The sequence below is a fragment of the Canis lupus genome, chromosome 26, assembly GCF_003254725.2.
Source record: "Canis lupus dingo isolate Sandy chromosome 26, ASM325472v2, whole genome shotgun sequence".
In the NCBI taxonomy this organism is placed as follows: domain Eukaryota; kingdom Metazoa; phylum Chordata; class Mammalia; order Carnivora; family Canidae; genus Canis; species Canis lupus.
The window spans coordinates 1,023,459-1,048,855 of record NC_064268.1 but is presented as its reverse complement, the minus strand read 5'-3'; the positions used below and the strand labels follow the sequence as shown (position 1 = coordinate 1,048,855).

Here is a 25,397-nt window from a genome sequence, read left to right as displayed (position 1 = left end):
TCTCTCTCTCTCTCTCTCTCTCATGAATAAAAAAATCTTAAAAAAAAAAAATTCTGCATTTGAAGTATTTGGATTCTGTCAGCTTTTCCTTTTATTTGTTTTGATAAATGATAAGTAGACTCATAAAATTTTGCAGCCACCACAAATCGTTTTTCTCTTGTTCACAGATGTGGAAGACTGCCCAGGTGACCAAGAGAGTCGGAAAGATGTGGTTCTCATAGACTCACTGTTCATCATGGACCAGTTTAAAGCTGCAGAGAGAATGAGTATCGGGAACCCTCACACAAAGGACATTGCAGAGGTGACCGCTGTGGCCGAAGCTTTGCTGCCCAAGGGCAGTGCCCGGGTCAGCCCCACGGTGAGGCACTGAGCTACCCTGGGGGGGGGGGGGCAGTGTCTTTGTGAGGCCATGAAAAGGCTTAATACTTCCCCACAGCTCTGTTCCAGCGGCAGAAGTTGTCAGGAGGAGCCAATACTGGTCTTGTTTGTCCTGTCCTCTCTTTATCTTTTCCTTGGTGCTCTATTAGGCTCGCCGTCTGACAGATTTGACTTCTCATTGCAGAAAAGCTTTTTGTGATTGTTCTGAAAAGTGCTTATTAGGCGTGTGTGTTGCTGCAGGTGAAGTTGACTGCCCCATCTCTGTTGTATGGCGTGCTCAGAGATTACCAGAAGATTGGCCTTGACTGGCTGGCCAAACTCTACCGGAAGAACCTCAATGGCATATTGGCAGATGAAGCTGGGCTTGGTAAAACAGTACAGATCATTGCTTTTTTTGCCCACCTCGCTTGCAATGAAGGTAAGAGCTGGTTTTTTTTTTCAGGAGTATGTAGTTGCTAAGACTGATCTTAGGTGGTACATCTGGTGTGACGGTGGGAAGTGGCCTTCCTTCCTGTTCCTCTGCCTCGTGCTCTGGTGTAAGACTCAAGAGAACAGGGCTCAGAAACTCTTCTTGTTCACTGTTAACACTAGGTCAAGCACCTCACTGTTCCAAGTCTAGTACACTGTGAGGCAGGCCCTCCAGGCTGTGACCAGGCTGTATGAGCAGTGTCCCCTGCCAGCCAAGACCTGTGTGCACAGCAGGTCTTACCATGCGTTGGCCTTAACTATGCTGCCGTGGCTGGCACCCTCCTTCCAGCCAGGCTCCACTATCTAGCAACACTTCTCTGCTGCTTGGGTTCTGTAGGGAGCACTGTTTGGGCTCCCCTGCAGCAGGCTTCCACTCTGACTGCTTCCTCCCCCCACACTGCCTGAACTTACTCGCCAATGGTCCAGGCCCCACAGCCTCCGTGTTGGCGTGCTCCAGGATCAGCGCCCACTCACTGACCTGCCCTCGTCCTACGGCTCAGTTGCCTACCTTGTCTCCTGCTCTGTGTCTTTGAGGGTTGTAGAAGGCCATGCGCTGTGTGTCTCTAACACAGGACAGCGTCTTACCTATAGATGACCCTTGAACAACGTGGTGGTCATGGGCACTGACCTCCCACACAGACAAAAATCCACACATGACTTTTGACTTCCTCAAAACCTAACTATCGATAGTGAACTGTTGACCAGAAGCTGTACTGATCGCATGAACAGGTGACTAACATGTTTTGTGTGTTCTATGTATTATTTAGTGTGTTCTTAAAGTTAGCTAGGGAAAAGAAAACATCACTAAGAATATCACAAGGAGGGGCGCTTGGGTGGTTCAGGAGTTGAGCGTCTGCCTTTGGCTCAGGGTGTGGTCCCAGAATCCCGGAATCGAGTCCCATATCGGGCTTCCTGCATGGAGCCTGCTTCTCCCTCTGCCTACTTTTCTGCCTCTCTTTCTGTGTGTCTATCATGAATAAATAAATAAATAAATCTTAAAAAAATAAAGAATATCGCAAGGAAGAGAAAATACAGTACGATGCATATTGAAAAACATCTGTGTGTGCTTACATGTACCTGTATGATTCACACTCATGTTGTTCATGGATTAGGTATAGTGTTTCTTTTGCAAAGGGAATATTCCAGATGCAGACTGACTGGGTTCTGGATAACTGACAGAAGAACAAACGTTCTCTTTCTCTTCCTGGAGTTTCAGAAGCCAGGAAGGGACTCTTTAAATTAGGAAGGTGGCATCCAGCCGTAGGTCACATGGAAACCGCTGATGTTCAGCAGACCTGTGAGATGGGGTTGTGTAGAGGGTGGTGGTTACTTGGGGCAGCTTCTTCCTCCCTCCCCCCTAGCTTGCTGTGCCCTTCCCTCACCATCACTAGTAAATACCTTTCTTTGCCCTCTGTGTGAAAAGCTTCATCAATCTTAGTTTTTTAAAATATTTTAATTTTTTTAAAGATTTTGAAAGAGAGAGAGAGAGATCATGAGTGGAGGAGGGGGCAGGAGGGAGAGGGAGAAGCAGACTTCTGCTTAGCAGGGACCTTGACAGACATGGAGCTTGATCCCAGGACCCTGAGATCATGACCTGAGCCGAAGGCAGACACTTCACTGATTGAGCTACCCAGGTGCCCCTCAGGGTTTTTTTTTTTTTTTTTTTTTTAAGATTTTATTTACTCATGAGCGACACAGAGAGAGAGAGAGAAAGAGGCAGAGACACAGGCAGAGGGAGAAGCAGGCTCCATGCAGGGAGCCTGATGTGTGACTCGATCCCGGGTCTCCAGGATCACACCCTGGACTGCAGGCGGTGCTAAACCGCTGCGCCACCAGGGCTGCCCACCCCTCAGTTTTTAAATACAAATGGATCGACACCAAGACTCCTTATTTTCTTGTATTAATTTGGTTTTTTTTGACCCAGGGATATAAAATCTTCATTGTTGTACTTTAAAAATGGTTTTGGGGATCTCTGGGTGGCTCAGTGGTTTAGCGCCTGCCTTCGGCCCAGGACGTGATCCTGGAGTCCCGGGATCGAGTTCCGCGTCAGGCTCCCTGCATGGAGCCTGCTTCTCCCTCTGCCTGTGTCTCTGCCTCTCTCTGTCTCTGTGTCTTTCATGAATAAATAAATAAAATCTTTAAAAAATAAAAAAATAAAAATAAAAAAATAAATGGTTTTGGTAGATAGTTTTTTTTTTTTTTAGATATAGTTATTTTAAGAATACTACCTTGCTTTACTATTGTTGAGGTAGAAAAATTATTCATTATTGTATTTATAATAGTAAGAAATGGGAAGTAGCCTACACTTCCAAAAATAGGAGCTTTTCATTCATCAGCTGAACAAATGACTGAATGAGTTTCTCAAACCTTGGCACCTATGGTGCTCTAGACACTGGTCTAGTAGGCATGAGGGTGTAGCTATGAGCATAACGGAGCCACTCCCTCAGGAGGCCCACATTGGGCCCCAGCAGTAAGTCTGGAATGAGGGGCCTTGCAGAAACCCAAATGTGGGATGATGTTCTAAATGCTGGTTTTTATTTAGTTTATTTTTTTAAAAATCTTATATATTAGAGAGAATGTGTGCACACGCACACAGGGGAGAGGGGCAGAGGGAGAACCAGACTCCCCGCTGAACAGGGAGCCTGACGTGGGGCTTGATCCCAGGACCCTGGGATCATCTCTTGAGCTGAAGGTGGACACTTCACTGGCTGAGCCACCCAGATGCCCCTAAATGCTAGTTTTTAAAAAACCATGGTTTTATTAGTGAAGGAAAGGGCACTTGGGGTTAATTTGCATCTCTTCTCATGGGATGGGCCTTCTTTTTTTTTTTTTTTTTTTTAAAGATTTTATTTATTTATTCATGAGAGACACAGAGAAAGAGGCAGAGACACAGGCAGAGGGAGAAGCAGGCTCCATGCAGGGAGCCCGATGTGGGACTTGATTCCGGGCCTCCAGGACCATGCCCTGGGCTGAAGGCAGGCACTAAACGGCTGAGCCATCCAGGGATCCCATGGGGTGGGCTTTCTAATGAGTTTTTGTCCTCTTGTATTTCTTTATATCCTTGTTCACTTTGCTCTTGGGTGGTTCTTCTGGAAGCAGTGCCTTGCACAGGACCTGTACTATCTGTGGCCATGTGTTCTCATAGTCTTTCCAAGTCTGCTATTGCTATCTCAGTGTGCTATTTTTCATTTATAGCACATAAGTGGAAATTTGTTATGTGTGTATTATTCTAATAACTTAAAACATTTGTTAAAAAAAATTTAAAACATTTGTTTTTGGAGGACTGAGGTTGAAACTGTATTTTGGGGTGGCGTGGGTGTATTCTGACTGGAGCCTGGGAACGTGTGCTGTGCTCAAGCCGGAGCCAACTTGCCTCCCTCGGCAGGTCCTACGGCCCTGTCAGCATGCTTTCTTCACTTTCTGGGCACTATTCCTTGTAGATGAGGACTCTTCCCCAGGCTCACAGTGGGGTTCACTGTGTTTGCAATAAATGTTCACTTTTTTCAGTCCCCTTTCAGCAGCTCTCTGTTGAGTGCCTCTTGTGTGTCAGGCCTCCAGCCCCTCCAGCATAGGTCACATGGTCAGGAGGATGCCTCTGCATCACACCCGGGACTTCCCACGTGTACCTGCCATGCTTCTCTGGTCAGCACAGCACCAGATGTCTGGACTTGACTGGATGGTTTTCGTTAAAGAGGAAAGTTCTGTCTCTTCTCTCCTTTGTAGGCAACTGGGGTCCTCATCTTGTGGTTGTGAGAGGCTGTAACATCCTCAAGTGGGAGCTTGAGCTGAAGCGTTGGTGCCCTGGGCTCAAAACCCTCTTGTATGTTGGCAGCCACAGAGAACTGAAAGCAAAGAGACAGGTATTTTATTTTAAATGTGAAATAAAAACCCGACAGAAATGGTCTTCATCTGTATAGGAGACAGATTTCAGAACATCGAGTTGTGTTTGTGTAATTGTTGTAAATGCCTTGTTTGTGAGATGCTAGATCTTCAGGTGGTTTCTAGGTTTGGAGCCTCTTGAAAGCACACCCTGCTCCTGCCAGGAGAGGCCCGTGGCCCCTCCCATGCTTGGGCCGTGGCCACCTTCCTTCCAGAGCACCCATCCCCCCACCCGCGGGCCCGGCGGGTGCACATGTATCCACAGGAACGTACGGTGTGCCCTGAGTTCTGAGTGGTGAACTCCTACACTGACTCCCATGGGAACAGGCCTAGGTGACAGGGAGGCCATGGGAACAAAGCTGGACAGGCTTTCTTCTTTCCACCCAGTCTCATCCAGCAGCAGGTTCTGAGTAAAAGTATACTAGAGGCCACAAGTTTTCATTGCAGATAAAACTTTGCCGTATTGTTAGACTATTCTGTTCAGTATTTACTGGAAAAGTACTTGGAGATGTATTTTTCATTTCCCTATTTCTGGTTATTTATTTGTTTTTTGAAAGCTTACAGAGCAGTCACTTGAAGCACACATGCTGCTCCTTCTGTCACCTTCTCAGTACGGTTTCGCTGCTCAGGTTCCATCCCATCAAAGTTGGCTCCCTCATGACACTGTGGTGATATGTTTCCCAGAAGCAGTAGTTAATGCTCAGAGCAGCTTCTTGGTTTGTCTTCTGGAGCACTGTAGACTCCTATTAGACAAAATCCTAATGATACTGGAGGCAGGGAGCTCGCAGGGAGCAAGCTGGCAGGGGCTAAGGGTGTGTAGGGTCCCTGGTGGGGGCAGGCTATGTACTGGGAGGTGAGGCTGCTGTAGGTGAAGTCTATCATGTGTGCTGCAGGAGTGGACGGAGCCCAACAGCTTCAACGTGTGCATTGCACCCTACAAGCAGTTCTTCAGGGGCTACGCGTCCTTCATGCGTGTGCGCTGGCGGTGCCTGGTCATTGATGAGATGCAGCGCGTCCGAGGCATGACTGAGAGGCACTGGGAGGCCGTGTTCACCCTGAGGAGGTCTGACCCGCACCCCCCTCTTGGGGTTTTGGATGTGGCTGGCGGAGGAGTGTGTGTGACCAAACTGCCTCTCAGCAACACAGCTCACTTCCCTTTGTTCTGTGCATGGAGGCCACAGGTCCCCCCCATGTTCAGGCATCTTGGTCCCCTTCCGGGAGGCGTGTGTGTGCTCTCGTCAGTTCTTTAAGCCCATTATCCCTGTCCTTAAACATCTGCAGAGGAAGTGCGCCCACTGCCAGCTTTCCGGGTGCGCCATGTCTGCTGTCGCTTCTCTCTCACAGTCAGCAGCGCCTGCTCCTGATCGATGCTCCCCTGCACAACACCTTCCTGGAGCTGTGGACCATGGTGCACTTCCTCATCCCCGGCATCTCCCGGCCTTACCTACACCTGCCCCTGAAGGCCCCGAACGACGAGAACCAGGACTACTACCACAAAGTGGTCATCCGGCTGCACCGGGTACTGAGGGCTGCTGCTGTGGTGCCATGTGTGCGGTGGGTGTGGTGTCTTGGAAAGTGGACCATGCACACTCATCTTTTTTTTTCAGGTGACACAGCCCTTTATCTTGAGGAGAACTAAGAGAGATGTGGAGAAGCAGCTGACGAAGAAGTACGAGCATGTGCTGAAGTGCCGCCTGTCAAGTCGGCAGAAGGCCTTGTATGAGGACGTAATCCTGCAGCCCGGGTAAGCGGGCTTGGTGCCTGTGGGTGCTGCCCAGCTGGGAGGCACTGGGCCTCTGTGGGGATGGAGTCTGGAGCCTGCGCTGTGCTCTGGGTTTGCGCTTGCCCCAGGCTCCCTGTGTTTCTGCCCAGAATTGGCCTGGTGCCTGTCCTGCTCCCTGGTTCATTGGTGAGGCTCATGGTGTTTCAGGTGAGGCTCACACAGGATGCATGTCCCACCCAAGTGGCTCAGTTGGTTACAGCCTCATAGGCTGTTTGCCTCCTCCCTGGGAGCTGCCCTGAGGCTGCACGTGCTGGTCTTGGCTGGGGCTCCACTAGCCTGCGGAGGCCTTGGCACCATCCCCTCATGAGATGAGAGCAGGCACTGTGCCATCGTGCGCATCATGTCCTCACATTCATAAAGTCAGGATCACATCTGCATGTCGCGAGCCTTCAGGAAACAGTTTTGCCATTCACACTTGCTGTTTTAGTTAGTTTTAGAAAATTTTAGAACAGAACGTAAGCGTGCATTCTTACTCCCTGATACGGTGTCTTAGTCCCTGACAGATGGCATCAGTGATGCTGCAGTGGGCCGATTGTTCCAGGGGAGAAGAGGGGCCTCAGTGTCCTTCCCCAGCAGTGCCCTTCCTCTGCGTTGGGCTAGTGTGCGGTGTGAGCAGGCTGTAGTGCTGGGGCAGGGCGGGCGATTGGGCAGCTCTTTCTTTAGGTGCTGACTTCCTCTGGGTGCTTCATGAAGAGCAGGGTTCATGGAGGGTGCTCCTGCTCCCACAGAAGGAGGCCCATGCTTGTTGGCAGGCTCCCCTGAGTTTCTTCACCAGGAGCAGACCGTGCTCTCAGGAGGTTGGGATTGTGGACATGCCGGGCTTGCCCTGGCAGTGAGAGGGTGCCACTGTCAGTCCTGTCTATGGATGTGGGTGCTGGTGACCATACACCTAGGCTGCCGTGTGGCTTCTGCTTCTGGTGGAAGTGACTCTCTGTGTTCCTATCTGTGGGCCTATTTTTCCTGAACCTGTCAAGTCAGATGGGAAGTGTTGAGCGCTCCTATACCTTTCTGTACGTTAGTTTGTGATAATCGACATCCTTTGTTGCATATTGATGTGATGGTCTGGGGTCATCAGTGGGCTCTGAGCTTCCCTTTGGTCACTGTGTGGTGGCGTGGCTCATGTTCTTGCTGTCTTAAGGTACACTCTCTTCTCGGCAGACCCCAGGCCTCCCTCCTTCCTGGGGCCCTGCAGACCTGCCTGTGTGAGCCTCTTCCCATCCGGGAAGTTGTTACCAGGTCTTGGGTCTCACTTGTGCTTCAGCCTTTTTTCCTGAAATGTGTCCTTGTATAGACAGGTGTGATTTTAAATACCTTCCTCTTTTCTCTCTGTTCTCAGAGCTGGGCTTGCAGACTGTGTGTGCTTGTCTGCACCCTGTTTACGCTCTGTGCCGTGGCTGAGAACTGCCTGTGTGGGGTTCTGCTGGCTTCCAGCACAGCCTGCCTGCCACTGGGCTCCGTGCTGAGCTCCCGGTTGCCCACACTCTCCTGTGGCTGCTTGGCTGTCTCTTGAAGACGCTGCAGACCTCTCAAGAGGGCGTCCCCAGAGCACTTGCTCCCTAGGCTTTCCTGTTCTCAGGCACAGTAGCCCATTGCCTTGCTGCTCATTTGGAAGCCTGGCCATCCTCCCTGCCTCCTCCTGTCCCTCTATTCCATTGCTGCTGCTCCCGGGTGTCTGTGGACCAGGCTGCCCTCCATGCTGTCCTGCATGGCTCCTTCCCTGACCTGTTGGGGACACTGTGCCTTCTCCCTCATCTGAAGACCTTGGAATTCTCTGCTTGGACTGTGTTTCCTCCCCAGTCCTGGCTACGCATGTGAGTGGCCTGTGAGTCTGCCTTTATCATGGCTGCAGGGCTGGTATCTCACCGAAGGGGCTTTTCCTCCCTCAGATCAGGTGTTCTCACCCTGGTGCCCACTCCTGCTTCACAGCCCTCATCGCTGTGGGGTGGAAATCCATTACTGCTGCCATGTGGTCCTCTCCTGGGAGGGGAGGCTTGGAGAGCTACGTGCCCATCTGACCCTCACTCCTGGCTCTCTGGCCTCCTGGCCTGTTTCCGGGGGATAAGAACTGAGTCTAAGAGTCATAATCACCTGAAGGGCAGTTTGGATGTGAATGTCCTGATGGAACTAATTATAAACCAGAACCAGGGGGAATGTGCCAGTTTTGTGTGGCGGCATACACGATACATATACAGATGACAGTACTGGTGTTTCTTTCTGAGAGCAGAACCCAGGAAGCGCTGAAGAGTGGGCACTTTGTGGATGTGCTGAGCATCCTGCTGAGGCTGCAGAGGATCTGCAACCATCCTGGGTTGGTGGAGCCCCGGCTCCCGGAGTCGTCGTACACAGCTGGGCCACTCCAGTACTGCTCTGCCTCCCTCATCCTCAAGGCGCTTGACAGAGACTCTTGGAAGGTATGTGTCCCCCTGAAGTTGGCTCCAGACACATTCAAGGTACCATGGCTCTAGGAGGTTGCTTTCCATACTCTCATCCTGTGTTTTGGAATTGCCTGATGCTGAGCAGCCATGGATGACATTTGTGCCATGCCTTCTCCTGACAGTGTCTGCATCTGCAGTTGTCCTGAGGAAGACAAGGCCTGCTTGAAAATTGCAGGGCAGGGGTTCCTAGCATTATGTGTGCTGTTGGAACATGGGCAACAGCACAGCATGTGGAGTGTTTGAAGGGGAGTTTGGGTCACCACTGCAATGAGCCTTGTGGACATGCAGGTGTCTCTCAGGACTGTTATGGTGGTCGCTCTCATGTTTTTGGTGAGGTCCTGCTCGTGGTTGTGTGTGTTTGTGGGGCCTTGCTGTGTGCTATGGCCTAGTGTTCTTGTGCCCCCCCCCCCCCCCCCCGGCCCCACCCTCCCCAAACTTCGCACTGGCTAGGGAGCTTTGGGCTGAAACCTCTCAGGACAGGGATAATCCTGCACTTCCACTACTGTGTGTGTTGAATCCATAGGAAGAACCTTACATGTGCTTGGTCTCCAAGAGCTCAGTGTATGTTACATTGTGTTGTTTTCTCTAGTTTGTTCAGCAGGCATTGAGGTGTGCTACGGTTCGGAAGCTTTTCTAGCCACTAGAATAGTAGCGAGTGAGACAACTGTAAATGGCTGCATTCATCACCACTGATTCTGGAATATTTTGTCATTGCCAGGAGAGGACCCACACACATGAGCTATCTCTCCTGTTCCCTTCCCTCTCTGCCCCAGGCAGCTGTGCACCTGACCTGCCTCATGAGTCCACCTGTTCTGGATTTTGCATATAGATAGAGTCACTCAAGCGTGGTCTTTGTGTTTTGCTTACTTCCCTGAGCATAATGCTTTCAAAGTTCATCCAGGTTGTGGTATGTGTCCCAGGCTCCTTTTTTTTTTTCTTAAAGATTTTATTTATTCATGAGAGACAGAGAGGCAGAGACACAGGCAGAGGGAGAAGCAGGCTCCATGCAGGGAGCCTGACGTGGGACTCGATCCCGGGTCTCCAGGATCATGCCCTGGGTTGAAGGTGACGCTAAACCGCTGAGCCACCTGGGCTGCCCGTTTCCTTCCTTTTTAAGGCTTGAGTTATATTCCCTGGTGTGGATGGACCACATTGTATCAAGCTGGTCATCAGTTAATGGGCATTTGGGTTGCTTCCACGTTTTGGCTCTTGTGAATGTTACTGTGGACATTGACAGACCAGCTTTGTGTGGATGTAGGTTTCATGTTTCTCATGCACGTGGAATTCTAGGCGTGGAATTGCAGGGTCATGTGCTTACTCCACATTTAACTTTTTGAGAGCCAGGCGGTTTTCACATCCCCATGCGTGTACGAGAGTGTGGGAGGAGGGCTTGCCAGCACCTGCTATTGTCCTCTTTGATGCTCAGAGTTGTAGTGGGAATGTGGCTGCACGTTCTCATCAGAGAAGCACAGGTGGGGGGTGCCAAGCATGCAGGCAAATCTGCTCCAGCTGGGGATTTGGGCAGTATGTCCTGCCTGTGGAATGCATGTCCCCAGGGATTTTGCCTGAGTGACATGTCCTGTGCCTGATTCTGCTTCTCCAGCATGCGTGAGTCTCTCCCCTAGAGTACCCTTTGTCAACATGACCTGGCACCCATGCGTCTGGACCCCCATCCATCTCTGTCAAGTCCATTCTCTCTACATATTGCCTTCTCCATTCATACTGCCACTTGGGGTACTCTAAATGATGGAGACACTTGAGGCATGCTGAGGTCTAGCAGCTGCACAAGCCCCAGAATGGCTTCAGGGCATGTCCTGGGGAGTGTGGCTGTGTGGGGCCTGGCTGTCCTGTTGAGGATGTGCTTGGGTCCCAGTCATTTCCCTCCTGACTCCCAGAGCAAAATTTCTGTTTTTCTCCTTAGGAAACGGATCTCTCTATATTTGATCTCATCAGCTTAGAGAATAAAATGACTCGCCACGAAGCAGAATTGCTGTGTAAGAAGAAGGTAACGCGGAAACTCATGGAGGAGCTGTTCACTGCACCACCGCCATCAGGCAGGCCAGCAGCCCTTAGACTAAAACCCAACAGGTGCGTGGTGTGGAGCGTTGCATCCTGCTCCCTCAAGTTTCTGGCTGGCTCTTGGTTGGCCCTAACTCAGCCAAGGGATCAGTGACGTTCCCCTTCTTGGAAGGGCCCAGTCCCATAGCGCCTCAGGGAAACCTGGGATGTGTGGTGGGAGTTCACATGAGGACCTGACTGCGGCAGAGGGGGAGAAATGGTCAAGTCTCTCCCTAGTTTGCCCTGGCATCCCTCTTGTCTGTGGAGGTAGCTCACTTCACTGCATGTGGCTTGTGTGGGCAGGCTGCACCCCTGGGTGGGGCGGTGGTGGTGGTGGTTAAACAGCTTTGGGATGTGGGAAGGGTCTGTGCGGGGAGGAATTCAGGCTGATCTGCCCGGTGCATGCTCTGGTGGCCACTGTCTTGGACAGAGAGGGTGCACTGTGGGTGGTGGTGGGGCCCAAAGGTGGGCAGCGGGCTCCACCTCTGACGGCAGCACAGGGACTTCTGAAGGACATCGGAGTTGATTCTGTAGGTGCCACATGGCTGAGAGTGGCACAGCATGTTAAATGACCAAGTGGAAATAAGCAATAAAATAGGTTAAACCCAGCAAGTTAGAAATACACAAAGTTTCACATGTAGGTTGAAAATGAGAAAGAAACAAAAAATAGGAGTTTATAAACAAGAGAATGGGACCAGTTCTGCAGATTGGCAGTCATTCCCATTGCATGTTCTGCACAAGACGTTGCTGAGACCTTGGGAGCCAGCCACCTTCTGCCAGATGTTCACAGGGGCCTAAAGCCCACCATTAGGTCCACACATGGGCCAGGGGAGCTGTGGTTCTCTAGGGCTGGTGCGGCCTCCTGTCTCCAGCTGGTGCTTGCACAGGGATTTGAAAATATAGAATTCCCACCATTACGATTTTTCAGGTAAAAGGGGTATAAACACATTGAGGTGTGGTAACACCTGGAACAGTGGCTGTAGACTGGGTCTCTGTGGTTTTACCCGTTGCCAAGGCGCCTGTACACTTCTATTGTGACCTGTGCTGCCATATCACTTGATGTTGGAGGTGTCTTCCTGTCCACTCCACTTGCATTCTACATAGTGTCATGGCCTATGAGTGTCAGAACAGATGCACATGTTTACCCTGTGTCCCCCAGCTTGGGGATAGACATTGCTACTTTGTATCCTGAGGGTGGCCAGCCACCTCCCTCAGACCAGTGCTGAGCTTCTCAGTGCATCATTTGGAACGCCCACCCCTCTTTGAGCCACACTGGGAGTAGGGATCCTCACCATCTCTGGGTGGCCTGGGCCCCCGTGTCTCAGTGGTGCACATGCCTTCTTGCCAGGTTGTTTCAGCCCGTGCAGTATGGCCAGAAGCCTGAGGGTCGCACTGTGGCTTTCCCCAGCACACACCCACCCCGGACAGCAGCCTCTGCCACAGCCACGGCCAATCCGCAGGGCCACATGCGAGGACGTCCGCCGATTGCCACATTCTCTGCAAATCCAGATACGAAAGGTATGCCTCATGTGCTGGTGTGCCCTCGGGGTTACCGAGGGTCTTTACAGATGGAGCTCCTTATGCTTCCCCTGCCCCTCTGGGCGGGCAACCGTTGCTTTGAGCAGGAGCAGGCCACCTGCTCTGGCTCTGCTGAACACACCTCATGTAGCACGCCCAGGAGTTTCTGGCCTTTTAGTTTCTTAAAATTGGACTTTTTCCCAAACAAGACATCACAGTCTTGATTGAGTTGCTCTTGGCGTGCTAATGAAGCTGTGCGTCAGTGAAGGCTCTTTTATGCAGGGAAGTGCGTTTCAGAGTTGTGTACAAAACCTCAGGAAGGCTGCTTTCACATTTGGGACCACCACTCACGCGTAGCCTGACTGTCATTGTGAAGAAGGGTAGTGCTGACTGGCAGAAGGTAACAGGACAGTGTTCTAGCCTTTATCACTGGGTCCTCTGCTTCCGGCCCGCGTGCACGTGCAGCGCCGCCCACAGCATGTGGGTGGGGCGCGGCTCCTGGGATGGGCCTGCGCTCTGTGTCCTGCAGCAGCAACTGTGTGGCCTGCTGACGAACTCCAAGAACACCACACAGCAGATAGAAAGTTCTCTCTCTCACACCCTACAAAGCACACCTCCCACCTTTTTTGTAAAGAGGGCTTCTCATTTGAGAGACTTTAATGAAATGTTTGTTTTGTTTCTTTGAAATTCGGGTTTAAAATACTGCATTTCGTGAAGAACCTCTAACAGCTTTGCACAAACAAACCTTATCGATTGCAGTGGCGGCAGCCCCGTTTCAGACCTCCCAGGCCTCCACCAGTGCTCCCGCTCCGAGACAGCCGCCGGCCGCGACCTCCAGCACAGCACCTAGCCCAGCCCATCCTGCGAAACCGCGGGCCCCGCCCCCGCCCCCGCCCCAGGCCCCCTCGCACCCGGCCGGGCAGAGCACGCTGCCTCAGGGGCTGGTGCTCACCTCGCAGGCTCAGGCGCGCCTGCCCAGTAAGTGGCCTCGCCCCTCCTGGTTCTGCCACGTCTTTGCCACGGGAAGTTGTGTTCCGATCAGCGTGTGTGAAGAGCCTTGCTGTCCACTCCCCTTTGTCTCCCTAACCTCATACCTGGGTGCTGCCTTTTGCCACGCTGTCGTTTCTGGCTCTAAGTGTGCAGAGGGATGCACTCTGCAGGGCCAACACCCAGGCCCTATCCTCCTCTGCCCTTTCTCCTGATCCCTTGGGCATCAGCTCCACTTTCCTCCCGCGCATGCTCTGCTGACATGCTGATGGCCTCGCTTTTCCTAAGCGTGCCAGAGACTTGCTCCATCGGCCACTGGGCTCAGCCCTGGGAGCAAGTAGCACTCAGGCGAGAGTGCATAACATCCTCACCAGCGAGGGAACTGGTGCTGGTTGTTAAAAAAAAAAACATGACTTGTTTTTACTCTCTTACTTATTATCACACTTAAGCCTGGTATGAATTCTGCTCAGCTGAGACATCTCGTACTAATTTGGTGATGAAAACATCACAGTATTAAGTTTTCTTAGAACTTTTTACTGTGATCTGTTATTAGCATATTTGCCTATCTTACATGTGTCCCTGTTGATTCAGCTGTAGGAAGAGATGGGCGTAGGCACCGCTGTTTCTCAAACGCCCCTTTGAGCACTTTGTTTATGGGCATGACCGGTGTGTGGAGGTCTTTCTGGGAAGCTGGGGAGGGTGTGTCATAAGGAGACCCCAAGTTCAGGCTAGTCTCTCATGATGAAGCCTCACTTCCATTGCCAGTGAGTGGAATAATAGTCCCAGTTAGCTTCTGGGGGGAGGGAAGCCCTGCACGGGTGACCTATCTGTTTGCCAGGGACAGGTATTGTGGGGGCCGTGCCATGGGAGCTGAGCTTGGGCAGTGACCCCCCACTGCCCTTCACTCTGTGTTCATGGAGCAGGGGCAGGGCTGTCCGTCCACACACACTTCTCTGCGCCTCCTCTTGTCGTTCCCTCCTGTTCACAGCTTCTGTGGGCAGGACCTCTGGATATTTTCTTGGTCTTCTGCTACCTGTTCTCTGTATGGTGTCACTAATCATTCTGGCATGGATTTCCTTGGGAGGGGGGGACATTTAGGCTCCATTATCAACCCTGGCGATCAATGGAGTGACAGATGTCGCAGCCAGATCGCCCTCACATCCATAGGCTCCATTATCAACCAGTGAGGGACAGAACCCTATGTCCTGGTGTTCACTTACAGCCTGCAGGTAGTACCTCTCTGAGTCGGGTGCGCAGGACTCCATCTCAGTTATATTTTCACAAACGATGTGTTAAGCAACGTCACGTCTGGCATTTCTCCAGTCAGTGTTCTTGATCAAGTCCTGTAGTCTAGTTGAAGCTAGTATGAAGTTTTACATCCAAAAGCTATGCTCATGTGATGTATTTATACTAGTTACTTGTTCTCTTACACTTAAAGGGGTAACCTCCATGCACTGAATTGGACATGTACTTTTTCACATTTTGAAAGCTCTCTAAAGAGGTTGATACTAGAGTTCCAAAGTGTATCACAAATTGATTTCTGCTATATTTGATGTTTGCTGCTTTTTCATTAGTTGGAGAGAAAAGTAAAGTATTCATTGGTAGTTTGGTTAATGATATTAATATCTGATATCTAGAATCTTTACCAGTTATAATTAAGTAAATTAACCATTAAAAATCCAACATTAATTTAATTTTCTCTTTCCTATTTAAGTAATTATTTCCTGGAAGCATTAGAAAGCAATACCTAAGAAACGTTTTTGTGACACTTCAGGTTACCACAGGTGGTCATTCTGGGCGACAGACGGTCGTCATTAGAACAGTTGCAAACTTCTCCCAAAAGTTTTAATCCCCCTTTCCTCTGCATTTCCACAGGTGGGGAGGTGGTCAAAATAGCCCAGCTAGCTTCCCTGGCAGGGCCACAAAGCCGAGTCGCCCAGCCAGAAACCCCAGTGACGCTGCAGTTCCAGGGGAACAAGTTCACCTTGTCCCACAGCCAGCTCCGGCAGCTCACTGCTGGCCAGCCCTTGCAACTGCAAGGTAAGGGGCAGCCGCCCAGGGCCCTGCTATGGTCCTGGCTTCCCTGCTGCCGTTGGGGCTTGGGCATGTCTGGCAGGTCCCATCAGCTCAGGTGCTTCATCTGTGGACAGCCTTCATGAGCCTTCCATTGGGTGTTCAGAGGGCTGGCCAGGTAACACATAAAGCACCTGCTTGCCTATGGTTGAGGCATGCTACATAGCTGATGCTGGTTTTGATAAAATGTGCTCTTTGGAAATGTTCCTTATTACCATATTTTTTTACTTTCATAACACTCTTTTAAGTAAGTTCTACACCCTGCGTGGGGCTTGAACTTTTGACTCCCAAGGTCAGGAGTCACATGCTCCACTGACTGAGCCAGGTAGACACCCCAGATGTTCCCTATTTTTAAAATAAAAATAGAAATATTTGATATTTTTTAATTTCTACCGTGAAATAAATTGTCTTAAAAACACCAAAGGACTAGCAGATTACACAGGAGTTCTTTCATACATGGATTTTACAGCATTGACTCCTAGACCAGAGCTTCCTAGGCCTTTGAGCATGATATGTGCTTTTAGCAACTACTTTGTGCAGAGGACAAGTAGTCCAAGGTGCATGCTAGGATTAGCCCTAAGTGACCGAGTGGCAGCGGCTCTGAGTTTGCGTTCCCCTTGGCTGTGGGCCTGGGCCACAGGTGGTGCCCGCAGCAGCCTCCCTGGGATGAGGTGTGTGCAGCACTTAGCCAGGGTTGGGACACTGCACAGGTGCTGGAAGGTCACACACAGGTTCACAAAGCAAGGCCCCAGGAAGTCTTCAACAAAGACAGCTTTTAATTTGGCGTGATTCCCTATTCCTTCAGTTTTCTGGCCAAAGGGGCAAAGCCATCTGTTTATATCTCCAGTAGACCCTAGTTTGTGCAGAGCCCAGCATGGGAACATTTCTCCAGAGTAAAAGATATCAGAAAGACTTTACACACAAGGCTGAATGGGGCAAGCTCCTTAAACGGTGTGAGGAGAGCTGCAACTTTCAGGCTAGAAACAGTTTTTAGATTATTTTTTTCATTGAGCTTTATGGGTCAGCCAGCACCAACATGTGATTCCAAAGCTGGGATTCTTTCCCTGGGAGTGACTTGGTGCTGTAGGCAGTCATGATAGACCAGTCCTGGGCACCCACCACAATGCCTGAAGTCCGGAATGGCAAAGAATAGATGAATGTTTTCTTGACTTTAAGCAAAAACAACTCTGTTCCTTATGCTTTTCATTTATTGGAAATGAAACGTGCATTTTTTTCCAAGTAACTGAACTCCAAGCTGCCACGTTGGAGTAAGTGTGATTTCAGATTTTCAGTTTATTGCTTCATTTGCTCATGTACGTTTGGAAGTGAGTGTAGCAGGTAGGAGGAGGTACATGCAGCCCATGAGTGACACCTCTTGGTGCTTGTGTGATTGCAGGCAGCGTTCTTCAGATCGTATCTGCCCCTGGGCAGTCCTACCTGCGACCACCAGGCCCTGTGGTGATGCAGACCATGTCTCAGGCAGGCGCCCTCAATGCCCTGGGAAGCAAACCCCCGGCCGGCAGCTCAGTGCCAGTGACTGCACCAGGTAGAGTGCTTTGAGCGGGAACACTTGACTTTTGAAGCTTTCTTTTGTGTGACTTTGCTTCTAAGGTAATGGGAAGATGTTTATGATTTGTGCCTATGGTACCTCAGAACCCAAAAGTCCTGCTGTGACAGTCTCCAGTTTCCACAGGCAGGCCACTGTCAGCTAGTTTGTTTTCTTTCTCTTTCCTCTCAGAGATACTGCTTAAATATGACTGGTCTTCACCCACTTAGATTTTTGTTTTCTTTTTGTTCTAACAAGAAGCTTAAAATCATGAGAAATTCGACTTGCATTTAGCGAGCATGCTAGAATTTCCCCTAGGACAGGTAATAGAGTGGGATTTGGGCCCTTCTCTGGCCTGCCTGTGGCCTGCTTCCCACCAGGGTCCTACCTCCCTGGACATGCCCAGCATCCTGTGGTCTGCTGAGAAGGCTGAGTGGGCAGTCGATTGGAGTTCATGGTTAGAAGCAGCAGGGAGCCCCCTGACCCAAAACCCTTTTCCTTGCTCAGCCTGGGCCCTGTGTTGTCTGTGGCAAGACTGGGCGGGCCCTGCTGTGGGGTCTGGAGAAGTCTGTGTCCCAGCCATGGCTGGTTCTGTTTTCCAGGCCTCCTTCCACCCCCACCCCCAAAGCCCACTACTGGCACCTGTCTCCCCAGGACATCTTACCCGAGGCCCCTTTCAGTCCTCAGTCAGGATGTAAGGTGTGGCCTAGCTGATGGGGGTGGGCCGCTGGGGTGCAGTGACTACTCTGTCCTCTGGAGGGCAAGGGCAGTGCTAAGTCCCTACTGGGGGCAGGGGAACGGATGAAGCCCCAGGGGCTCTGTGGCTGCTGTGCTGGGTGATGGTAGTGAGGGTGACCACAGGCCTCAGGTGTGTGTGCTTCCTCTGAGCACATGGGGCACTCCTCAGAGGAGAGAGAGACAGACCCATGGCATTCAGCCAAGACGACAGCCAGAGCATAGAGTGCTTCGAGGGCGGTCCTGAGTGATTACTTGAGTTGATATGTTCCGAGAGCGAGCTGCCAGAGGACAGGCTCTGCAGAGTCACTGTTAGCTTCACTTTCCAGCTCTTCCCTCTTGCTTTGTAGTTGGTGTGCCTGGGCGAGTGGCAGTCAATCCCCTGGCTGCAGGAGAACCTGGAATGGCCTCCAAACCAGCCTCTCCTGTTGGAGGGCCAACCCAGGTATGGCGCCGTCCATGTCCCCCACAACGGCACATGGGGGCATGTGCCCTGGACCACTCCTTCACCTTCAGAAGTTGTTTCTCAGAAGCTACTTGTTGTGCGGGACAGTTGTGATATTTAATGGTCTTGTCAATGTACGTGCCTTTGAAAGCACATCATCTCTCTGAATCCCAGAACTTGACTTTAAAAACTCTTTTCATAACAAACAAAACCGGGCTTTGTGATTTTTGGAATCCCTTTTCATGTTTTTTACTTTCTTGTATCCGTTTTCCGGGTGTTAGAAATCTCACCAGGTCTGGAGAAATACTTTTCAGTCAGAGACACATACCCATTTTGTCCACCTTCTTTCTGTGACTTGTCTGCTGGGACGTGAATGTCTCAGGATTGCTGTGTGTGATGGATGCCATGGGGTTTGGTGAGACCAGGCCTTGGGCCTGCTGTTCCTCAGTGACCATTTTCAACACTGTTTTCCATGAAGGAGGAGAAGACTAGACTCCTGAGAGAGCGACTGGACCAAATCTACTTTGTCAACGAACGGCGCTGCTCTCGAGCCCCTATGTACGGCAGAGATTTGTTGCGGATTTGTTCTGTGGTTGGCAGAGAACAGACACCTTGGCCTGGGGCTTCTGATAGCAGTCAGCAGAAGGGGACCGGGCCAGCGAGCAGTTACACGTCACCCTCAAATGGTCAGAAGGACCTGATTTTGACGCTGACCCAGCGGCAAGCCTGCCTGCAGGATATCATTGACAGGTAGGGTGCCCTTGTGTGTGCATGCACCTAGTGCTCCTTCCTGGCCTTCCCACAGGCCTCCGGCAGCACTTGTCTTATCACAAAGGTTTGTTCCTGTCCTGTTTCTCCTTGTTCCTTGGAAGTCTGTTTTTAATCATTTCCAGGGTCTTCAGCTTTGGCATCAGCTGGTCTCTCCAACCTCCGAGAAGGCTGTGTGTCCTTGGGTTGATTTCTTTTCTGTTGGGTACTGTCCCCGGGGCAGTGCTTGGGTGAACGTTGGCTGGCCTGGGTGCAGGGCCACAACAGCCATGTTAATTTCTGGCTACACGGAATAAACCACTGTGTAGCTTTAGAAGAGAAGACAAAAACCTAGTTGCCATTGGGCCCAGGGCCAGCCCAGCCCCCCACCTGCCAAGTGTGTGTCTTTGCTTCATCTTTGCCCTACCTAGTGCATGGACTATTGTTGCACTCCATTCCCTTTGAGTGCAGGTTAGGTCCAGCCTGAGAATAGGTCTCCTCTATCTACTCTGTACATCCAGCCAAGTACATCTCGTGGTCAGTCCTTGTTTAAAATTTTTTTTTAATTTTTATTTATTTATGATAGTCACAGAGAGAGAGAGAGGCAGAGACACAGGCAGAGGGAGAAGCAGGCTCCATGCACCGGGAGCCCGACGTGGGATTCGATCCCGGGTCTCCAGGATCACGCCCTGGGCCAAAGGCAGGCACTAAACCGCTGCGCCACCCAGGGATCCCCCAGTCCTTGTTTATAGTGGGGACCCAGCAGTGTTCCTGTGGCCTGGCTCATGTGCACTGTGTTAGCACACAGAGTCTTCTCGCTGCCCTAAATCCCCTATTGCTCTGTCTGTTGGCCTCTCCCCATGAAACCCTGACAGCCACCCACCTCTTTAATGTCTCTGTAGCTGTGCCTTTTTCAGAATATCCCATCCTTGGAACTGTATAGGATACAGGCTCCAGACGGGCTCCTTTCTCTTAGTGAGATGCTGCGAAGATTCCTGTGCTGCTTTTCATGACTTGACAGCTCCCAGTAATATTTCCCTGTCTGGATGGGCCAGTGTATCCATCACCTACTGAAGAACATCTTGGTTGCTTGCCAAGTTTTGGCTGTCACAGATGAAGCTGCTGTAAACATCCACCTGCAGATTGTGGTGTGAATGTAAATTTCAGTTCATTTGAATAAATCCCAAGAAGCATGATTGTCAAATCTCCTGGTGGGAGCATGTTTCGCTTTGTCAGAAAATGTCAAGCAGACTAGCCAAGTGGCTGCCCCATTCTGCATTCCCAGCAGCAGTGAGAGCAAGCGTCTGCTGCCTCTTGTCCTTGTCATGCCGCTGTGGTCTGGTTGTGAGTTCTGGCCATTCTGAGAGGTATGCAGTGGTGTCTCATGGCTATTAACATCTGCATTGCCCTGAGGACATAAGATGCTGAGCCTCTTTTGGTTTTTTGCCGCGTGTGTCTTTTCTGTGGAGATGTGTCTATTAAGGTCTTTGACCCATTTTTTAAATGGGTTGTTTGTTTTCTCGTTGCATTTTAAGAGTTCTTCGTATGTTTTGGATGACAGTCCTTTATCAGAGGTGTCTTGTCTGTGGCTTGTCTCTTCATGACATTGGTTTTCATGGGATGGTAGTGTTTAGGTTGAGTGAAGTCCAGCTGTCCGTCCTCTCATGAGCTGTGCATTTGGGATTAGACCTGGAAAATTATCGCCACCCCCGGGCACCCGGGCTTTTCCCAGTGTTTTTTAGGAGTTTCCTTGTCTGTATTTCACTTTAGATCTAAGGTTCATTTTGAATGGATGTTTGTGAGGGGACTAGATCTTCATCTAGATTAATTTTCTCCCATTTAAAGAATCCTGTATTGTGGAAAATGTTCAAACATATGCAAGCAGAATAATGCAGTGAATCCCAGTGTACCCAGAGCCCGTCTTCAGCACTTACTGGCTCTTAGCCAGTCTTGTTTCATCTGTTTACTACCTCAAAGCACAGACTGTTTTGCAATGAGTTCCAGACAAACATGGTTCCTATATAAGATTTCATCGTGCTCAGAAAGAAACACAGTCACTGTACTATTATCACATCTAAAAAGAACAGTTTTTAACATCATTAAGGGTCTATTCCGCATGCACATTTTTGATTGACTCATAAATATATTTTTTAAAGATTTTATTTATGCATGAGAGACACAGAGAGAAAAGCAGAGACATAGAGGGTGAAGCAGGCTCCTCACAGGGAGCCCGAAGCAGAACTCAATCACAGGACCAGGGATCACACTCTGAGCCAAAGGCAAACGTTCTCAACCACTGAGCCACCCAGGCGTCCGTGTGTCATAAATATTTTTATGGTTCCAATCAAATCACAGTAATGTAGATATGTAGCAGTTGACGGATACGTCTGTCACATATATCCTAATCTGTAGGTTGTGCTTCTAGGTCGCCTTTTTTCCCCTTGCAGTTTATTTGTTGAGGAAACCTGGTGGTTTGCCCTGTAGAATTTCTCACAATTGGGATTTGCTGATTGATTCTTCAAGATATAATCTGACACATTACTTTGTTCACTGTATTGTCTATAAATTGCTGGATTCAAAGGCTTGATCAAATTTATGTTGGCTGTTATTTTGGGTTTTTTTTGCAAGAATGGGGTTTATTTTGCCCTGCCTTGTCTTGATCACTGTGGCTGTGCAGCAGGACAGTGTTGGGCAGTGTTCTTCCTCCAGCTGTGTTCTCGTTCAGTGCTCTGTGAGCATTTCTGGTCTGTGGCTTTTCCACATCAGCCTTAGGTTTGGTATGTTGCTAATCTACAGAATAACTGGCTAAGATTGGGATTCGGATTGCGCCAAATCTTTAGTTAGATTGGGAACAGACACATTGACCATGTGGACTCTTGGGATCAGTGAATGTGGAGTTGTTCTCCATTTATTCAGTGCTTTAATTTTGTACACCAGAGTTTACATGCAGTTGGTAGCAAGTCAGGGAAACCCAGCTTGAGCTGACCTCTGGAGTGAGGTTCTTCTGGTGTGGGTGGCGTCCAGAGGTCTGGAGGTGGTGTCACATGGCTATAATGGCCCATCTGAGTGGTCATTGTGTTCCTCTCAGCTGGGCCTCTTCCTGCTAAGTCTGGCTTCCCTCCTGGTGGCATGGTTGGCTATACCAGTTCTGGGGTTCACACATTCTCCCCCCAGACCATCATGGTGACAAAGCACCTGCACCCTCAGATTCCCATCAGAACATATGCACTTCATAGGGAATGGGCATCTGTGCCCTTTCCTGCACTCTGGACGGGGCGGGGAGGGTGCCCCGTGCTGGTTGTTTCCATCCGGGTGGCCCTCAGTAGCCAGCATTGGTGAGACCCACTCCCATAGTTGCTGTGACCGATGGTGTGGGCCAGCAGCCACATCGCCCATGTGGTAATTGTAATTAGGCATCCTGGCTCCTCTGGCAACTCTGCCTTTGGAAGGTTCTGCCTACTTCCTTCTTAAGCCTTTGCTTCCTGGGATAGAGGTGCTGCTGGTGGAGATGCCGTGGGCAGTGTGTGTGACATAGGTGCTTTCTTCTCAGGGTGGTATGTGTGATCCCTCCGGTGGTGGCTGCACCCCCTTCCTTGTGGGTGGCGAGGCCGCCATCCCTCTATAGCCACAGGATGAGGATCTTGAGGCACTGCCTGAAAGAGCACATAGCTCCCTACGCACAGCAGTTGCAGCGGATGACGGCCCTACGCTCCCTACGATTTCCTGAGCTCAGATTGGTCCAGTTTGACTCAGGTACGACAGGGACCCCCATCTGCACTGGCCTTGAGATTGCCTCTCCTTGCTCAGGTTACAAGACACTTGATGTTGTTCATTCCATAGGAAAGCTCGAAGCTTTAGCCATCTTACTTCAGAAGTTGAAATCCGAAGGACGTCGAGTGCTGATCTTGTCACAGATGGTTCTCATGCTGGATATTTTAGAAATGTTCTTGAACTTCCATTATCTCACATACATCAGGATCGATGAAAATGCCAACAGTGAGCAACGGCAGGTAAGGAAGAGGTTTCCTTTGTTACAGTTGATGTTCAGTGTTGTTCATGTGAGTCACCTCTTTCTGCCCTGGTTTCTCAGAACTGTGTAAGTGCAGGGCTGTGGCGGTCCTTCCAGACAAGGGGAGGAGCTACTCCACGTCCCCGGGCTCTAACAGGTCTTCGGTTTGTGTGTCCTGTTACTGGGGCGTGCGCAGCTGGCTGCTGTCTCCACATTGAGCTTGGTGGCCTGCGGCCATGAGGAACAGGTCGGTGTGCTTCAGATGCAGCCAGGGCGGGTGGGGGGATAGGGGGGAGAGTGAGCACAGTCCACGTGAGGCGCCTTGCAAGAAACATAAGTTCACACAGCATGCCCCTTTGTCATTTGTCAGATTGGCTAATGGTGTATTGCTTTGGTCAGCACAGCAAGACAGGTGTTCTCACACATTGCTAGCAGGTGTGAAGCTGCACAGCTTTCTAGGAGATGGGTTGATAAGTGTGGGTCATGGATGTGCACAGGCTTGAGTGACTGTGCATGGAGGGCTCAGCATGTCTGCAGCACCTCTGCTCCTCCCTGGAACAGCACATGCGTCCAGCAGCAGAATATGTCCATAGGTTATGCGTGTACCATGCTGCTTGGTGGCACTGTCCCAAGTGTCTGTGGGCTGAACTACGAGGTGGTCATCAGAGCATTTGGGACAGGATTAGGAACACAGCAGAACGCTCCCATGCCGGAAGCAGGCTGCCAGAGTGTAGACCGTGTCAGCCTCTTGGTGTGATCCCACACACGTGTGACTTTTCACCCGAGTACATACGCACGGAGAAGGGCCTGGAAAGAGATGCAGCACAGGGCTAACAAAATTTTCTGGGTAGTGATGTAATAGGTTGCGTGTGGACTCTCTGGGAAGAAAAGGGGCAGTGTCACAGTCTGGTTTGGTGCTGAAATTATTGCAGAGGGCAGTGTTCACAGGAGGCTGAGAGCCTCTCTCCAGCCTGTTTCCCTGCTCCCTCAGCCTTACTCCCGGGCCTTTTGCTGTGAAGTGCCCCGGCATTGCCTGAGGGTACAGGACCGAGCACACGTCCCTCCCCAGGAAGACTCTGTGTTCTCGTGGGGCCTACGAGTTGAGCTGACAGTCCATGTCAGGTGGAGTCTGACATTTTCCTTTTGTCTCTGTGGCCTGCAATGTGCAGAGCGTGTGGGGATGTCTGTGATCAGTAAGCGAGTGATGGTACGGATGCGTGCATAAAAGCCAGGACAGCTGGACGTTTGTTCGTAACTGGGAGCTGTCCCAGGGTTTACCAGAGGAGCTAACCCGAGGGATTTCCTTCATCTCAGGAACTGATGAGGAGTTTCAACAGAGACAGGAGGATTTTCTGCGCCATTCTGTCAACCCATAGCCGTGCCACAGGCGTGAGCCTGGTGGAGGCTGATGCCGTGGTGTTCTATGACAATGACCTGAACCCCGTGATGGATGCCAAGGCCCAGGAGTGGTGCGAACGGATTGGGAGGCGCAAGGATGTCCACATATACAGGTGAGAGTGGTGGGTGTGACAGTGAGTCCACGGAGGCACCACATGAACTCAAATATACGCTGCAATTTGTTCCAGAAGTTCCTGCTGTGTCGTTTGTTTTTTCTGAGGCAGACTTCTGTTCTTGCTTCTGGCCCAACATTTGCTTGGTTTATAATTAGTTTGCTTGAAATTGTGATCAAGTTATGTTGCTTAGACATAACTTGCTGTGCATCTGACGCATATCTCTTGTGCCTCTTTTAGAGGACCTGCCCCTTCAAAAGGGCAGTTTATGTTTCAGAGTGTCTCAGTTACTATCAGATAGAAGTTGTCTGTTAGTAAGATGATGACTGAAAGAACTCAAATCTGTGTGCACTGCCTTCAGATACAAACTAGCTGGCCCTGTACGTAGCTGAGAAAGTGGAGGAGGCTCTCCTGTGTATTTCTGAGCTTCCAGAAGTATTGACTATAGTAGTGTAATAACCGTGGGTTTCTGGTGTGTGCTAGCACTTGATGGTCCCTGTTTGGTACCCGACCACCTGTGTGCTGGTGTGTGTGCAGTGCTGGCAGCTGGGAGAGCCTGTGTATGTGACCATTCACTCCTTCCACTGAGGCGGAGTCCTCCAAAGGCCGACTTTAAGTAGCTGTATTACTGCCTTTCTGAGGTTCACGGAGCAGGTAATACGTTTATAGAGAAGTATCCCTCAGAGATAGCAATTGGTAATATTTTGCTGTATATCTTTCCAGGCGTCTTTCTAATTTTTTAGACGGCTCATGCTGAAAGTCTTATTTGTTAATCCCTTTTTCTTTCAATGGTATGTGGAGAGTGTGTCTTGTTACCAGTAGCTG

The 25,397-nt window shown here is 50.4% G+C and overlaps 2 protein-coding genes and 1 non-coding gene across 4 annotated transcripts in view; 2 read left to right on the top strand and 1 right to left on the bottom strand.

Annotated features, from left to right (window-relative positions):
* LOC112676390 (uncharacterized) overlaps nucleotides 1-25,397 on the bottom strand; it is a 535,411-nt gene that overhangs the window by 271,696 nt on the left and 238,318 nt on the right. The window lies entirely within an intron of this gene.
* Nucleotides 1-25,397, top strand: part of EP400 (E1A binding protein p400) — a 102,627-nt gene that overhangs the window by 40,257 nt on the left and 36,973 nt on the right. The window contains 17 exon segments of the mRNA XM_035706615.2: nucleotides 168-358; nucleotides 619-796; nucleotides 4,570-4,706; nucleotides 5,619-5,788; nucleotides 6,070-6,244; nucleotides 6,333-6,469; nucleotides 8,733-8,919; nucleotides 10,865-11,031; nucleotides 12,350-12,519; nucleotides 13,279-13,497; nucleotides 15,382-15,546; nucleotides 16,976-17,125; nucleotides 18,211-18,305; nucleotides 18,784-19,055; nucleotides 22,603-22,805; nucleotides 22,893-23,062; nucleotides 24,376-24,572. Of these exon segments, the coding sequence (XP_035562508.2) occupies nucleotides 168-358; nucleotides 619-796; nucleotides 4,570-4,706; nucleotides 5,619-5,788; nucleotides 6,070-6,244; nucleotides 6,333-6,469; nucleotides 8,733-8,919; nucleotides 10,865-11,031; nucleotides 12,350-12,519; nucleotides 13,279-13,497; nucleotides 15,382-15,546; nucleotides 16,976-17,125; nucleotides 18,211-18,305; nucleotides 18,784-19,055; nucleotides 22,603-22,805; nucleotides 22,893-23,062; nucleotides 24,376-24,572 (2,983 nt within the window).
* Nucleotides 24,044-24,174, top strand: LOC112677064 (small nucleolar RNA SNORA49). Its single transcript, XR_003146833.1, has one exon. It is a non-coding gene; the product is annotated as a small nucleolar RNA SNORA49 (small nucleolar RNA).